Genomic DNA, 16,323 nt, shown 5'->3' on the forward strand with positions numbered 1-16,323 from the left:
GATCAGTGTGCCTGCTTGCAAGGCTAGCTGCAAATGGCGAGGCACAAATAAACAAGTGGACGTAGGGGGGAGGAAGGCACGGCGCACCTAGCAAGCATAGCCACAGCTGGGCACAGTTCATGCACCTCAGGTCCTCAGCTACAGCGCATGGTGCGTGCATGTCAACTGATTGGATGCAGGCACCCAACTGACCAAACCTGAGCAGCAAGATCGCGGAGGACAATCATGGCGAGAATGGATGGGCTCTCTTGCTCGCTCGAGGGAACGAGACAGTGAATCGTGCGTTCAGATCGGGTTGGCTGGTTAGTTAGGAATGAAAGAGGCCCGATTGATGGGCCGCGGGGGCGATGCTGCACTAATAATGCCCGATCCCCGCCCGCCGGTTCATCGAACCAGCCTCTGGGTAGTACGCACGAGGAATGAATTTCCCGGTTGCTGCAGCTGCACTGCACTGCGCGGGGCCTCCCTCCCCGACTCGATCTCCCCATTGAGCCCCCGTCGGCGCCGGCCGGACCACATCCGGCGCGCCGACGTGGTACCGGATCAACCCAGCACCGCGTCAGATATCATGCACGTACGGAACGACGTGGCGGTGAAAGTCGACGGGGGAAACTGGGCGCGAAGCTCACACGCCGGAAGATAGACCGGGGCAAAGCCGGATAGTGCTCGGACGTGCGTACGCCGACGGCCTTCTTTTCTTTCTCCGGGCCCGCACCGCCCCGCCCCGCCCCGTGCGGGCGGCGGCTGCTCGCAATTGCTTTCCCACGCGCCCCCTCGCTCGCTTTTGAAGCTTCCGGCCACCTTTCCGGAAGCTCCCCGGGCCGACATACGTACTTTTTTTCACGCATCGCTACTCAGCTCGCTTTTTTACATATCGCTTAGCTTCAGTTTCGTCGCGTAGGAAGGCACCGTCGCTTGCCGGTCAGCGTCCGGGCAAAAGCAGAGGCCGATCGACGCCGGGGCGCACTGCTACGAGTAACGGGAGGTGACAACGACGTACTAGTACATCGGCGGCTTCCTTTTCGTTGCGTTTCGGATATTTCTCACGGCCCGGACCGAGTAAACACAGCGGAACGGAGCACTAGTAGTACGTAGCAGGAATTGACATGGACGCCGCGTTGAATTGAATTCGGGCGTGCGTTGTGCTTCACGAGTTGAGTTTCCCCGGACGGTTGCTTCGTTCGTTGACCTCGGCGCCACCGGACCGGAGGCTGCTACCACCGGCGCCGCCCCTCGCCATGACGTATTGCACCGAATTTCACCCATGACGTGTGCGCCGACGCGTTCGGCCGATGCCCGGCCTCGTGGAAGCATGTATGGATGGATCGACCGATTACGGCGTTGCGTGCTGTGCGAGGACCGGAGTGCGAGTCTGCACGCCTTTTGTCAGCCACTCTTCTCAACGTACGGTTCTTGCAATCGGTGAAAGGATTTCGGCTTTCTTCCGGCGCGACACGCACACCTGCGTCATCTTACTGATGTACCGATTGCGGCTGCTGGTCGTATGGACGCAGTTGGATTTCGTTCGTGTGTAGGTCGTAGCAGAGAACGGGCATTTGCTCAAAGAAAGAAGCAGAGAAGGGCCAATGTCGCATCGCACGCGGTGTTGAAAAATGAAAAACGTACAAGCTCATGTCGATTAATCCAGAGATTCCAGTGCGGAGCGATCAGGGTGGGGGACGCACCCTCTGGCTCTCTGCCATACGCTGCTCAACGTTCATAGCGTAGTTAGATTCTGCTGGTGCGCGGCTGAGAACAGGGCAATGTGGCGAGTTGTGCTGAAAATTTAGAAGCTTATGTCGATTAATTCAGATTCCCATGGGAAACATCAGAGAGCGGGAGAGCACACATCGAAATCATTCAACCAATCGACAGTGCCCTTTCTTTTCTTGAATCCTGACTCTATGAACAGCGGGGGAGAGAAGAAAAAACAACAACGAAGAAGAAGATTAATTTCCTATCCGATCGACACCAGATGCTCCGCCTAGCTGGTGAAGAGGAAGTGGGAGGCCTGGGCGACGGCGTCGTCGAGCCACCGGCGGGGTTGGTCCATGAGGTCGGGGCTGAGCCTGACCATGAGGACGCAGAACTCCATCTGGGACAGCGCGCCGTCGCCGTCGAAGTCGCCCTCGGCGAGCATCCCGCGGAGGTCGTCGTCGGACATGGCGCCCAGGCCCAGCAGCGGCGCGTTGCGGCGGAGGCTGTGGAAGGTGATGAGGCCCGACGCCGGGTCCATGAGCAGGCGGAACCCCGCCGCCAGCTCCTCCATCAGGCCCTCCTCCCCCAACCGCTCCGCCATCACCGGCAGGTAGTCCTCGAACCCCACCGCCTGCTGCGGTTGCTGCTGCTGGTGCGCCGCCATGGAGGCAGAGAAGATGATGGTCGCTGTGATGGTTTCTTGGTCGCTCGCTTGCTCTGATTGTGGAGGATGGATGGATCGCTGCTGGTTGGGATGTGGTTGTGGAGAAGACTGTGGGGGAGGGGAGGGAATAAATAGTGGGGAGGAGGAGGGAGGTGGGTTTCAGGGAAGGTGCCGGGGTCACGCGGGCGGGAGGGGGGCGGTGGACGGGTGGGATGGGCGGGCGATGTGTGGGGGAGACGGGGAAGGAAGGACGCTGGGAGGACAGGCTGGGCGTAGGGGTGAGTTGGCCGTGGGCTGGGCATCAGCAGCAGCAGCAGCAGCAGCTTCCTGGGTGCCCGTCGGCTGGGTCGACGTCGTGCGTGCCGCGTCGGCTTCTCTCCCGGGTTGGCCTGCCTGGCCGCCTCGTCTTCGCGGGTAACTGTTGTGTTCCGTACCGGGCGATGCTGAAAGAAAACGAGGTAAGCGTTCGTTTGTTTGCGCGTAAGTTTATGGGTGTCTCGTTGTGTGCCGAATGAGGATGGATGACTGGGTTAAGATTTAAGAAAGAGCGTCGAGACCCCCACAGCCAATTTCACTTATTTCTGGAGTTTTCTTAGCCTCTAAGAATATGTACAATGGTTGATAAGACAAATTTATCCTTACGTAATTTGGCTTCTAAGTATATGTGCGCCGGTGCAAGCCAAACTTCACTAATTTCTAGGGTTTTCTTAGCCTCTAAGAATATGTACAATGGTTGATAAGACAAATTCCTTACGTAACTCGGCTTTAAGTATTGAGTATATGTGAGTGCCAGCCAATTTCACCCATTTCTACGTTTTCTTAGCCTCTAAGTATATGTTTATGTGACCTTATTTAGGTCTAATCTGCACGGCGACACTAGATTTGTAGGATTTTGGTAGCATTTAATCTTTATGCAAAATACCTAGTGGTATCATCTAAACCTACCCATGATCTATCTCGAATTTCAAAGTTTTGTCTCACCATTTTTTGAAATATATATTTGGTTGGCTACCGCCAAAGCCTCCCTCCTCCCGTCATTGTTTTCTTCTGCGTAGGCAGAGACTTTGGTATGCGGCAGCGGCAACGCCAAGTTTGTTGTGGCATGCACCATCGTAGGTGCAAGAGCAAACGACCATCTCCTCCTCGTCCCCGCATGGGACGAGGTTCGAGTCGATGGATCGAGAGAGCTCAGGGCCAAATCCGCTGCCCGTCGTGCTGGAGAAGGTCGAGGATAGCTGGAATGGAGCTTGGGGCAGAGAAAAGTGGAGTAGAGTGGCTAGGGTTTTGTCCGGGAACGGATAGAGATGAATTTATGTAGGATTAGGGTCAGCCAACATGGGCTAGATCCACTAGTAGAAAAGAGGGCTTTGGTTCAGGTCGGGTCAGCCCGTTAGTCCCGGTTCAGTCCAGAACCGGGACCCATGGGGCATTGGTCCCGATTCGTGATGCCACGGGCCTGCCGGGCCTCGTGGGGGCATTGGTCCCGATTCATATAGGGAGCGTTTTGAGGAGTCTGGTTATAGATTCTCTAAACATACCCATGATCTATCTGTATTTTCAAAAAAAAAATCTCTCACCATTTTCCAAACAGATATTTGGTTGGCTACCAGCAAAGCCGCCCCAGCCCCCTGTTTTTGTTTTCTTTTGCGTAGGCGCATACTTGTGGTATGCGGCGGTGGTAACACCAGGTTGTTGTGGCATGCACCATTGTGGGTGCAAGTGCAGTCGGCTTGACGCTGGTTCTTGTTGGCGGCCTGCGGTGTGCCGAGGATGGAGGATGAGGATGGCGGCAAGAACACTAGGGGAATGGGGCGGCCATGACGGATTTGTGGTGCCGCGGTGGTCCGCCAGCCATGGTGATGGATGTTGGTGTCGGCGAGTTGTCTAGGATGCATTATTGCTATGAGTCAAAGAGGATTGTGGGGGCATGATGCAATGATGTTCGCTTTAGTAAGCTCCAGGTGATGGTGTCCCAGACTAGGGGTCACTCACCATGTCATCTCCCGGCAAAGTGGGCCGGGCTGAGCACTCCCCATGATGGCTCACCGAAGGGCCATCTCCAGAAGGACCATGGCGCGTAGAATGAATGCTCCCGAAGACTTGGCACATACTCCAAGACTTAGAGGTCGTCTACAATGTGATTACTTTATACATACCTGACTTATTTGTAACTGTAGACTCCCTGGTATTTATATAAACCAAGAGGTAGGGCTCGTAGAAAACAGACAAGAATCTCGTTGTAGATCAACCTGTACCTTTTGAGATCCCAAATCTCAATACAAACACAAGCATGACGTAGGCATTATCACTTCGAGAGAGTCCGAACCTAGGTAAAATCATATCCTTGTTACCATCGCATCTAGGCTACTAGCTCGGGACCCCTACCCAATACTCGGCAAAATCGACTCCGTCACCAGGCGAAAGCCTAGCACCGACTTTGGTGGATGTTGGTGGTGACAACATCCTCAAACTCTATCACCCTCTTTGTAGGTGTTGTTATAGAGAACCGATCTTGAGCTCTCAAGGTGAACACCAAAATTTTGACTGTGGACGAAGTGGGCGTCGACAACATATATGACGCCTCCCCATGGGGGGCATCACCTTAAATGTCACGTCTTCCTTCATACTACCTCCGTTTCAGTTTATAAGTCCTAAGCGTATACTTAGGTTGCCAATTGTATCACCTCAATATAAACTATATAACACAAAAATTATACGGTTTGAAAATAAAGCATCTGAACTTTATATTGGTATATTTTTTGTAATATATGACTTGTATTAAGTTGGTCAAATTAACGACCTAGGGGCACGCGCACACCCTGTAAACTGAGAGAGAGGTCGTACATCAGTGGTTCGTGCTGTTGAATGATTTGTCATCCGCTAGGAAAGTGCACACCTTGAGGCCGCTCTGGAAGCCGAATCGGCGTCTCCAGAAACCGACTTTGGCTTGTAGGGCGTTTGCTCTCGACGCTTGGGTGTTAGAGTCGTCGGCTAGTCTGATATGCAGCTCCGGGGCCGATCATTGTGTGTTGTTGAGATTTGGTAGCAGGTAATCACTTATTCACACCGTTCATTAGTAAATCATCAACAAATACTATACTAGCGTCGGATAGCGAGATGTCAAAGGTCAGCCTTTGCCGATTCTGAACCTCGTCAAGCCCATGCTATTTCTTAGCCGCCAAGCGAGTATGTACGGGGTGCGTTTCTCCATCGCGTCTGGTATTTCTCTGGAAACAAACACCGGACGTATCTCGGTCTCTCACCACGTAGTACCCCGTTCTCACTACACAGATACCTTATCCGCAAGAAGTTTCCCATCTGCCCTTCAAAAAAAAAAGAAGTTTCCCATCTGGTTGTCCACGGTGGCCACCGTGCTGTAAAAGCCAAGAAATTCCACTAGGTTTTCCCCAAAGTTTCCACGGAACCTTCGATCAGAACTCAGAAACCCACGCACGTGGAGCGTCCCGGCACGGCTGAACCGTTGCTCGGCTTTTGCACTGCAGGCGCAGCTCTTCTGGTGGCCACATGTTGTACGTTCTGAACTCCTTCTACCTATAATGCAAAGACAGAGCTCCTGCTATTCTCGTCAAAAAAAAAGGTCGGGGAATCCCGTCTCCGTCTCGGCTCTCGTTTACGGCATTTTCCTTGCAGTAGTACTTCGTTCCCGGGGCCTGGATAGCTTTCACGTTGACAAATATATGAGCGCCTGGCGACAAGTTCACTCGTGCTTATTACCTGCCCTCTCGCCTCGTTGTCGCTGCGCACCTCCTTCCACATCTCGTCCCCGCATTTTCCATGTGTGATTTCCTCTTCATCGTCTTCTTCTTCCCCAATTATCATTTGTGTTTCCTCTCAAAAATAAATAAATATCATTTGTGTTCACTGTTCAGGCCGTCGCTTTCGCGGCCCTCCTGCCACCAATGATCAGCACGGTGTGGCGGCACGTTGCCATGTTGGCAGCTGATTCACCAACAAACAAAACCATAACAAAAAAGCACCCACGTCAGGGCCTCCACGTTGGGGAAGTGCAGGAAATTCTGCTGGAAGCTTTGGGTGAAATTCAGGAAGCTGTGTGCAAGCTAGCTCGCGCGTGCATCGAGGCCCCATTGGGGGAAACTCATGAATTCTGCTGGGGAAAACAGTTGGGTTTCCGAGGGAATCCGGGGGAAAATGCGTGAGCTGCGGCGTGGCACATGGCGCCCGAAAGGCGTTTTGGTAGCATCCAAGAGAGGAGGCCGGGCAGGTGAAGCTCATCTCGGCGTTTTACTCGCAGGCACAAAGCTTGCAGCTTCAGGCGGAAATTGCTACGAGGGGAGAGGGGAATAGCTCGAAATTTCAGGGGAGAGGGGAGAGGGACCATTGCTGAACTCAAGACCTGAAGTTGCCGGGGCCATGCGGCATGGCCCCCAACGGACGGCATCTTAAACTTTTCAGGGTTTGTCTTCGTCTGCACAAGCACACCTTAAAGTTCAGCAGCTCGAATCACTGTGTGCGTGTGCGTGTGTGTGTGTGTGTGTGAGAGCACATCTCACTGTCAATTCAACTTTGGGGACAAAAGGAAAGCAGCATCCACATTCAACATATAAACACACCACAGTAGAATAAAACGGATGGGATCCTCAAGAAGAACTGGATAAGCCTTCTTGCTGATCTCTGTAACATCCATGGACAAGCACGGCCGCGGCACGTTTGACGGGCGCGGTCGATGGTCGTGTGGGTTACATTTTGCTCCTAAGGTATGTACAGTACATGTGCAACATGCAGAGTTGAAATGGTGACTGAAGAATAAGCTAGAACCTGGCTGAACTTGGAGCTGGCATCTCACCGTCAGTTCAACTTTGAGCAGAGGAAAAGAAAACAGCTTCAACATACACATACAAGAAAAAGGATGTGTAATTCTCTTGTTGATCTCGGAACATCAATGTACAAGCACGACTGCGACGCATTAGACGGCGTGGTCGATGGTCATGTATGTTACATTTTGCTTCTAACATATGTATGTATGCTGGCCAAATGGAGCGTGGTTTGTAGGCCGAAAGACCGAGGAGCGCTCGGAATTCATGACTTGCAGGTCAAAAACGAAGCCCTACTCAGTAAATGGTTGTTCAAACTTCTTACTGAGAATGGTGTTTGGCAAACCATGCCACGAAACAACCTAGGTCAAAAGGCGGTGTCCCAGGCATTTTGGAAACCTGGCGATTCACACTTTTGGGCTGGCCTAATGGCGGCAAAGAAACATCTCTTTCGCTTTGGGTCTTTCGCGATAAAGGATGAGTCGGAGATTCGTTTTTGGGAAGACATCTGGCTAGGCAATGTCAGTCTCCGAGAACAATATTCAGGCTTATACAACATTGTTCGCGATAACAATAATACTATTGCGCAAGTGCTCAGTTCATTCCCGCCGAATATTTCGTTCAGGCGGGATTTGATTGACCCCCGACTTGTGTCATGGCATAATCTTTTATCTCGACTGGATTCGATTAACCTGACACAAGGCCGGGATGTGTTTCGCTGGAACCTTACTACATCAGGGTCTTTCACTGTAGACTCTATGTATCATGCGCTCACACATTCTGAGATACCAGTGAGTAATAACTAGAAAATTTGGAAGTCCAGGATTCCACTAAAAGTGAAATTTTTCATGTTGTATCTTCGTAGGGGGGTTGTGTTAACCAAAGACAATCTCGCACGACGCAACTGGCAAGGGAGTAAGAAGTGTTGTTTTTGTACTCATGACGAGACAATCCACCTCCTTTTCCAATGCAAGGTTGCACATTCTACGTGGTCAGTCATTCAAATAGCGTCAAATCTGTATCCGCCCATAACTGTTGCCAATATTTTTAGACATTGGTTGGACGGTATTTCAAATAGGTTCAAAACTCTAATAAAGGTGGGAGCGTATGCCTTAATTTGGTCGCTTTGGCTATGTAGAAATGATTTTGTTTTTAATGGAAGAAATGCTTCTCCTCTACAGGTTATTTTCCGGTGTACGCAATTGCTACGTATGTGGTCTATGTTACAACGACCGGAGGACCAACCGCTGTTCAAGGCGGTGTGTATGTGATTGGAGCAGGTGGCTATGGAGGTTTTTTCCCAACATGGATGGCGACATAACCTTCGGATCGATCCACCACCTCCATCAACATAGGCATAGTGTCGGTCTATAGGGCTCTACTGTTGCCCATTTATCGGTTTTTTTCATCAATTTTTGTCAGACCCTCATATTGGGCCGTGTGCATCCTAATTATGCAGAGGCCGGGTGTTGCTCATAATGCTTTGTATCCGCTTGATGCTACATTTGAGATAATAAAATCGCCTTTTATCGAAAAAATGTGTAATATGCACAGTTGAAACGGTTACTGAAGAATCACTGTTTAGTGTTATCCGCATACACTAATAAAAATGATGGGATGTACAGTTCTCTTGTTGATCTCTGTAACAACACTATACAAGCACAACCGCGACACGTCGAGGGCATTGCTGACGGTCGAGTAGGGAATTCTCCAGTTACAATTTTGCCTCCTAATAAGGTATGTACGGATGTGTGTATATGGTAACTATGCACAATTGGAACGGTGACTGAAGAACCACTGTACTGTTTGTTATCTACATGACGGCAGCGGTCTTCCGGTTCCGGGCCAGAAGCTGGGTGAACCACTCGACGGACGCCTTGGGTATCCTCGTCAGGTTGTTGTTGTAGTCGATGTAGTAGAGGCCGAAGCGCACCGTGTACCCCGAGTTCCACTCCCAGTTGTCCAGCAGCGACCACACGAAGTACCCCTGGATGTTGCACCCTTCCTTCCTGCAGCCATTCATTCAGGTTGCATATCCAGCACTTGAGTACCGTAGCTCAACAGGTGATGATCATCAGCGATGTTGGTGGTTCAGTTCTCACTCGGCACAGAGAGTTGAAATCTTACTTTATAGCATCTAGGAGGTTGGACATGTAGTCGTTGTGGTACTGTATCCTCTTATCGTCCTGCAGGACATTTTCCAACCTTGAAAACCGGCTGTTTGCGTCGTCCATGCCTGCCATAAGCAGCTTGTTAATCATCACTGACTGTTTATCCAAGGAGAAAAATCTTTATCGTCTGCCAACAGTACAATCCGCAGCTACCTACCATTCTCAGTGATGAACACGGGTGGATTCCCATACTTCTCTTTAACATGTTTCATCAGGCTGAACATGCCCCAGGGAACTATGTGCAGCCAATTCGACGCTGCCTGAAAGTCCACACATAAACATGTATTGCCAATCAAACATGTGATTGCATATAAGATGACCAACGAAAGTTTAGAGAAAATATGAAGCTGCAAGTATACCGTTTCTCCTATTTTCTTTCCATGCCTGTAAGCTGCATAGCGCATGCGGTGAGGAAGTTAGTAAGACTGAAAATGCATTAGGAGGTTTGTGATATCTTCATCTGTCAAGACTGACCAGTTGAGATGACAGCAGCATCGGTTGAAGCATCGTTCATCACAAGTTTCCTTACCCGCATCCTGTCGTTCCTAGCATATAATGTCGTGTAGTGGTTTATGCCTACAAAATCTAGTGACCCAGATACTAACTGTGATTCCTGACTTGAAAATTGAGGTAGCCTGTCGCCTACAAGTTTCTGCATAGAAGCGGGGTAGCGGCCAAACATTAACGGATCCAAGAACCTGTAATCAGGTTCACAAATTCTCAAGTTAATACAGGAACAAAGCTATCTACAGAAATTAACTTGATGTCCGCACATCAAAGTTGGTACTTATTGTCTCACCATCCAAGCTCAAAGTCCATAGCTCGTGCTGCTGCTTCTCTGTCTTCATCGACATCCGACAATGGTTCATACCACTTGGAGTCAAGTGCGATCCCTATGAGGCCTCCTTGCTTTTTCTGCAATTAGCACATAACAGCGTTCATTTCTTTTCTTAAGAAACACTACTTAAGGATGTGCTTGCAATGGATTACCTTGAAATGTTGCTTGTAAGCATGAAAAACACCAGCATGAGCTAAGAGTATGTTGTGAGCCACAATATAGGGTTCAGTTGATGATGTACCCTCCTTACAGAACAAATGAGATATAATGGAACACCTCCCAGGTGCTTGGATGCCGAAATCATAGCCGTCAATTGCAAAGTTATGGGGCTCATTAATGGTGATCCAGTGCTTCACTCTATCTCCGAACTCCTTGAAGCAAGTAGAGGCATAGCGAACAAAATCCTCCCTGTGTAATTTATCTGTCAGGATCAACCAAACCAGTTTTTTCATGTGAAAATAAAGAACTTTTATGTGACATAGATTGTGCAAGAAAGCTTCATCTGAAGAAGGTCATGCAACAGTGTTACATACACGATTTGCGAGTTTAACCAGCCACCATATTTATCCTCCAGTGCTTGTGGAAGGTCCCAATGGAATAGTGTTACATATGGTTGTATACCTGATGCACAGATACAGAAAAACTAAAAATGGATATATAATCATAAAAATGGAAGTAGGCAGCTGCTTGCATTGTGCAGACACTGAAATGTGGAAAACAGATCACCTTTTTCTAATAGAACATCTATGAGGTTGTTATAGTAACTCAACCCTTCTTCATTAGGCTTGCCTGTTCCATCTGGAAAGACAATCATCTATACAGTTAGGGGGAAGAGTGAAGAACATAAATATAATTGAACAGAATTTACCTGAGACATACTTGGGAAGATGCGTGCCCATGAGATAGAGAACCGGTATGCATCCACGCCAATATCCTTCATTAAGTCAACATCTTCCTGCCAGTCAGTGCTAGGCTTGTCAGCTATAGATAATTTATTGGTGTAGCTGATCTTCTCATTTTATCATAAACCTAGTCTAAGAATACTAGTAATTGGACAGATATAAGAAATACGAGGCTCTATTTCAAAAAACCTTCTTGCAGAACCAAAATGACATCTCAGATTCAGAATAACCTTAGAAATAGTCTTTCTGCTGCCTTTAATTTTTGAAACACCATGCTAGTAGAAAAGTGGATTTGTAGTTTGATATATTAAGTTAGTGTTTCAACTGTCAAAACAGAAAGGACAAGATGAAACTAGCAACAAAATGCTAATTAGTTAATACATTGATGCTTAGAGATATCAAGTATCTTTTGAAAATGCACAAGCCGTTCCATCTTTTTCTAAATTACTAGAAGCAGATAAAATGTGAGGCAGGCAAATTTTATCAGGTGTCAGGACTCAAGAGTGCAGGCATGCAGGCATCAGGGGACATTCTTACATGTTGATAAAATAATCTCTAATAAGTTTACCATCAATAACGCATCACTGGATCAACAGGAAATTATCTAACAAAATTGGATTAACAGGATGCTACGAACCCAACATCAATGATTAAGGAAGAGTTCAAATTCCAGCTACATATATAGCATAATAAATGAATGAACTAAATCATGTAAACGAAAAAGAGATTGATTGGTTATCTTACCTTGTAGCGATGGTAGTGATCAACGGCAACGTCTGCATTGCTGAAATCTATCACCCTCCCTGCAGAAGAAAAACACGACATTCAGTTATAATCTTCAGAGCAGAGTAGTTTTTGCAACAAATCACATCATTACTGTACCAGGTCGACTTGCGAGAGTATCCCATATCGTAGGTCCACGCTGACCTTCATTGACAGCACCCTCGTACTGGTAAAATATTGACCAGAAACAACTATCAGACAAGTAACTAAAGACAGAACGGCTGAAATCAGAGAGATGGGTGTTTTCGCAATACTTGACCTGGTAAGCCGAGGAAGCAGTCCCAAAGGTAAAACCAGGGGGGAAGTCGGCTCTCCGTATGGCCTCGGCACAGGCGGCAAAGCTGACAAGGATATGAACCAGCGTCAAGACACCCATGGCTTTTCCTTCAGTTTGAAGCTCTAACTACTCATGTCTTTATTCCATGGATGAGTACCAGACATGATGCTAAGATATATATATAAACCTCGGCGAGTTGGTGAGCGTGGGAGGCAACTGGGGGATGAGCTTCACTTGTCTCTGAAGCCCATCAACGTGCGTCTCTGCTAAGTAACCCCAAGGAGGCCAAATAGGCTGAACTATCTCTGTCAGCTGGACCTTTGATCAGCAAGAGAAGTGAACTCCTTGACACGTCCTGTTGTGAAGTGGCATGAGTGAAGCAAAGGAAACCCTTGCTTGTGCGTAAGAATCTCAAACTCCAGGATTCATGGACCATGACTGCACAGATAAGCCGGAGCGTATTGGGATTTCAGAATCTACTCCGGTCTGAGAATTGTGCCAAGTTCTTACATAACTACCAGCATGGAGATGGAGGGAAGGCCCCATTATTAGCAAGATGGTGCCTTTTTCTTACTAAAGTGCCAACCTGATCCCCGCAAGATATTAAGAGTAATTTATCATTGACATGGTGCTAAGTGATGACCACGGCAATTGTCCAATAAAATAGACAACCTATTGTTATCCATTTCGTTTGGCAACGCCGCATGCTGACAAAACAATCTGCCTACATGTTGATCACAACATGTCCCATCCATACTCAGCAACTGTTTCAAGGCCCAACGAATTATAAAGAAGAGAGGCAAGAATCCTAATAAAGATCAGGGGCTCAACAGCCCCCCTGCAGTCGCACTCACGCTTATCCCATGGGAGACATAATGTCTTGCTTGCACGGCAGGAACAATCCGGGCAACGATTTAACAACTATCCATGGTAGTTACAGGAAAGGGACGGGGTCGATCCGGCGATGGTGATCCGGTGGAGCGAGCGGCCGCGCTCGCTGGACTGACTAACTGCCTGGGAATGTAGTGCAGATCAGCACATGTAGCATGTATATCCTATGGTTCGTGGCAAAATAATGCAGAGAAACGCGGCCGTTGGGGCGGCATGGATAGGCTTCGGAATCTTTGGTGGAGGGCTCGAAGCTGCCGCGGTGACGCCATGATTGGGATTTAGGAGAGTGGAATATCGGAGATGGCACGTCACCCTCCCCCCTCTCCGTGCGTTGGGGCCCTGAGATCGCAAAAGGGGCGAGAAGCTGATCCATCCACGTCGCCGCCCACCGCCACCGCCCAAGCGGAAAAATCACCGTGGATGAAGAGGGGAGCTTTTTGCCGGCAATCCGTAGAAAAATGGAGGGGGGGAAAGAGAGGGGGAGGGGGTCGGCTTTGCTGCTTGCCTCGGCGGCAACCGTCGCTTGGCTTGCGCGCGTCGGCGGCGGGGCCTCCGGGAGTCCGGGGGACGCAAGCGGCTGTCCCGGGTGCCGCGTGGCCTCGTGGCGTGGTTCCGCTCCGAGGAGGAGCGGCGCCCGCGTCCCTCTCGTGACGCCGACGGCTGGCCGACGCGTGACGCCACGAGGAAGACGACGGGCGGCCGGCGGGCCGGGCTGGATACCCGGCGCCCATTCGGCCCATAAGATCCGGCCGAAGGCCCGGCCCGTTAGCATCGAAGCCCATCTATAAACCACTAGCAAGAGGCGCTTCCTTCCGTTATCCTGTCCGGGAGCACAGAGCCGCTTCGTTATCCGCTGGCCGCTGCTGCTGCTTCTCTGCGAGCGAGTGAGTGAGGAAGGGAACGGCGACGATGGCCGGCATGGCGGCGCTGCAGGGCGCCATGGGGGCGCTCTCCGTCTCGGCCGCGAGCACCAGCGCCTTCTGGGGTAACCCGCTCGCCGCCACCTTCTCCGCCGCGCCGTCTGGGGTAATCACTAACCCGTGCCGCCTCCCCCCCTTTCTTCCTTAAATCCCCTCTTGCCTGCCATGCGTCTCGGCTTGCAAGTCTAGAGCTTGGTGGAAATGGTAATGCATGACGGCGACGGTGAATGCCGGTTCTGCCTTGCTCGCTGTTGTGCTGGAGGTTTCTGCTGCCTTTGTCCCAAATTTATTTGTGAGGATGGATTGAGTGGGAGTGGAGAATGTTCGAATTCCTAGATTTTGAGTGTGAGTGTCGATTGGGCAAATTGTTTTAGAGTAGGGTCACCGCCACAGAATAGTTATGTTTATGCTGCAAATTTTGGTTGTGCCAAATGTGCCGTGGGCGGTGTAAACGGTGTACCTCCAGTTTGTTGCAATCTAGTGGCAGTAACATTTTTAGATTAAATCGGTGATAAAATTTCCATGCTTATTTCCGCTGATCTATTCTCTTGTCACAACTAATGAGACCATGGACAAGTTTATTTTGTTCTATTCTGCTGGCACATATCAAGTATGACTGTCAGAAACAAATGTTGTATTCATTCTGTCAGTAAAAGATGATGGAAACTAACGGGCAGCTCGATTCTCTCGTAAGATAGGCTATGACAAATGATTGTCATGCTCGTAGTGTATCAGAAGCATATCACTGAATACAGTTTTTTAACCCAAAATGGCACTTGATTATACTGAACACATGCTTTCATTTCTATGTCCTCATCAGTGTCTTGCCTCTTGAACATAGCCTATTTTACCCTCTTCATATAATAATTTCACTATTGCTAATTCCTGACTGATAGGAAAAGGAGGCTAGAAATCATACTGAATGTAGTTGTCCCAAAATGGTGCACGGAAAACAGCTGAGACAAGATAATAGCTGTTAATTAAGTTATACAGACAGATCTTTGGTACTTATGTGAGACACATTTTTGTGAAAAGGAGAGGAAAAACTCATGCAAAGAAGTATAGCACGACCCTACAGTTTCTTACCTGGTCTGTGGTGGCCGTCTGTGTGATTTTGCAACATAACATAAACGATAAATCTGTCCTTTTGTATTTTCTTAGAAGCGAATCAATATGTTCTTTTCATGTGAAACTTTAACAAGCTGTGCATAAATTTGATACACAGGTCAGATTCATGGCCAAGACAAGCCCAATTGAAATGAGGGTGAGTGCCAATCTGGGTTTATCATCTCATACTTTCTCAGCTAGCTGCTGCTAAATGTCAGTAATCCTTCTCCACTACAGCTTAAGCGGTGGGAACGGAAGAAGTGTAAGCCAAACAGTCTTCCTATGCTGCACAAGATGCATGTTAGGGTCGGCGACACAGTGCAGGTCATCGCAGGCCGTGAGAAAGGTAAAGTTGGAGAAGTTGTACGGCTTTACAAGCACAACAGCACTGTGATAGTGAAGGATCTGAACTTGAAGTCAAAGCACAAGAAAGGCACAGAGGATGAACCGGGTGAAATTGTCATGGTCAGTAGTATTTTTCTGAAAACTTCGTCTCTCCATTCCTCTTGCCTTGTATGCTCGCATATTTACCTGGCAAGAACATAGATTCAGTGTCGTAATTATTATCTTCTGACGAGACTTTGGGGAATTATTTTTGTCAGATTGAAGGCCCCATTCATAGCTCGAACATGATGCTCTACTCAAAGGAGAAGAACGTGACGAGTAGGGTTGGGCACAAAATCCTCGAGGATGGCACCAAGGTCCGCTACCTGAAGAAGACCGGTGAAGTGATCGACAGCGTTGATAACTGGGTGAAGGTGTTCAAGGAAGGAGATTCTGAGTCATCATCGTAGTATGGAAACGCTGCACATGCTCTCAACCTTGGCTGCGCTTATTGCTGCCCAAACGCTTACTCGGCTGGTGCTGCTGCTTGTAAGATCAGTTTTCTTCTAGCTTCAGAGCCTCTTTTGTAAATTACTACTACTACTACAAAGTTGTCACCATTTTTGCAATGCTTGGTCCAGCGAGAAGGCCTTTTTTTTTTTACATTTCTGTCATTTTGATGAATAGTAATGATTGCCCCTTTTACATGTGGAAATGCAGCACCATTGCTCTGTTTTGGCAAGTCTAGCAGAAATACTACATGTGTATATCCGGCATATGAATGTGAGAAGAAACCTGACACATGCATCGGAACTAGAGATCCGTAACCGGCCATGCCCTGCAAGTTCTTGAACTGTTTTGCATGGGCGTTGTACCTAGCAATTGTCCATTTGTCCTGTAACATGGAGTGTGCCAGTTCATGGGCAGCAGGGTTGAATTTCTAATGCATGCGCAT

At 48.8% G+C, this 16,323-nt stretch overlaps 3 protein-coding genes across 4 annotated transcripts; 1 reads left to right on the plus strand and 2 right to left on the minus strand.

The window, feature by feature from the left end:
• Positions 1–1,776: 1,776 nt before the first annotated feature.
• LOC119331619 (calcium-binding protein PBP1-like) lies at positions 1,777–2,478 on the minus strand. The gene has a single exon (XM_037604785.1). The coding sequence runs from the start codon at positions 2,360–2,362 to the stop codon at positions 1,985–1,987; it is 378 nt and encodes a 125-aa protein (XP_037460682.1). The 5' UTR covers positions 2,363–2,478; the 3' UTR covers positions 1,777–1,984.
• A 6,244-nt stretch (positions 2,479–8,722) lies between these two features.
• Positions 8,723–12,641, minus strand: LOC119328730 (beta-glucosidase 25-like). 2 transcript variants are annotated; one of them, XM_037601704.1, is made up of 13 exons: positions 12,109–12,641; positions 11,949–12,015; positions 11,811–11,869; positions 11,044–11,119; positions 10,891–10,962; positions 10,698–10,785; positions 10,317–10,572; positions 10,126–10,241; positions 9,801–10,024; positions 9,686–9,717; positions 9,484–9,586; positions 9,283–9,391; positions 8,723–9,164 (listed from the first exon to the last, which is right to left on the minus strand). In XM_037601704.1, exons 1-13 carry the CDS (start codon positions 12,223–12,225, stop codon positions 8,969–8,971), a joined length of 1,515 nt encoding a protein of 504 aa, XP_037457601.1. In that variant the 5' UTR covers positions 12,226–12,641; the 3' UTR covers positions 8,723–8,968. The 2 variants fall into 2 exon arrangements, with proteins under 2 accessions (XP_037457601.1, XP_037457602.1); XM_037601705.1 differs by lacking the exon at positions 12,109–12,641 and having other exon boundaries at positions 11,033–11,119; positions 11,949–12,010.
• A 1,185-nt stretch (positions 12,642–13,826) lies between these two features.
• On the plus strand, positions 13,827–16,075 carry LOC119328731 (50S ribosomal protein L24, chloroplastic-like). Its single transcript, XM_037601706.1, has 4 exons — positions 13,827–14,043; positions 15,163–15,201; positions 15,282–15,509; positions 15,647–16,075. Exons 1-4 carry the CDS (start codon positions 13,927–13,929, stop codon positions 15,836–15,838), a joined length of 576 nt encoding a protein of 191 aa, XP_037457603.1. The 5' UTR covers positions 13,827–13,926; the 3' UTR covers positions 15,839–16,075.
• The last annotated feature ends 248 nt before the right edge of the window (positions 16,076–16,323 follow it).

Source organism: Triticum dicoccoides, chromosome 7A (assembly GCF_002162155.2).
Source record: "Triticum dicoccoides isolate Atlit2015 ecotype Zavitan chromosome 7A, WEW_v2.0, whole genome shotgun sequence".
Lineage (NCBI taxonomy): Eukaryota > Viridiplantae > Streptophyta > Magnoliopsida > Poales > Poaceae > Triticum > Triticum dicoccoides.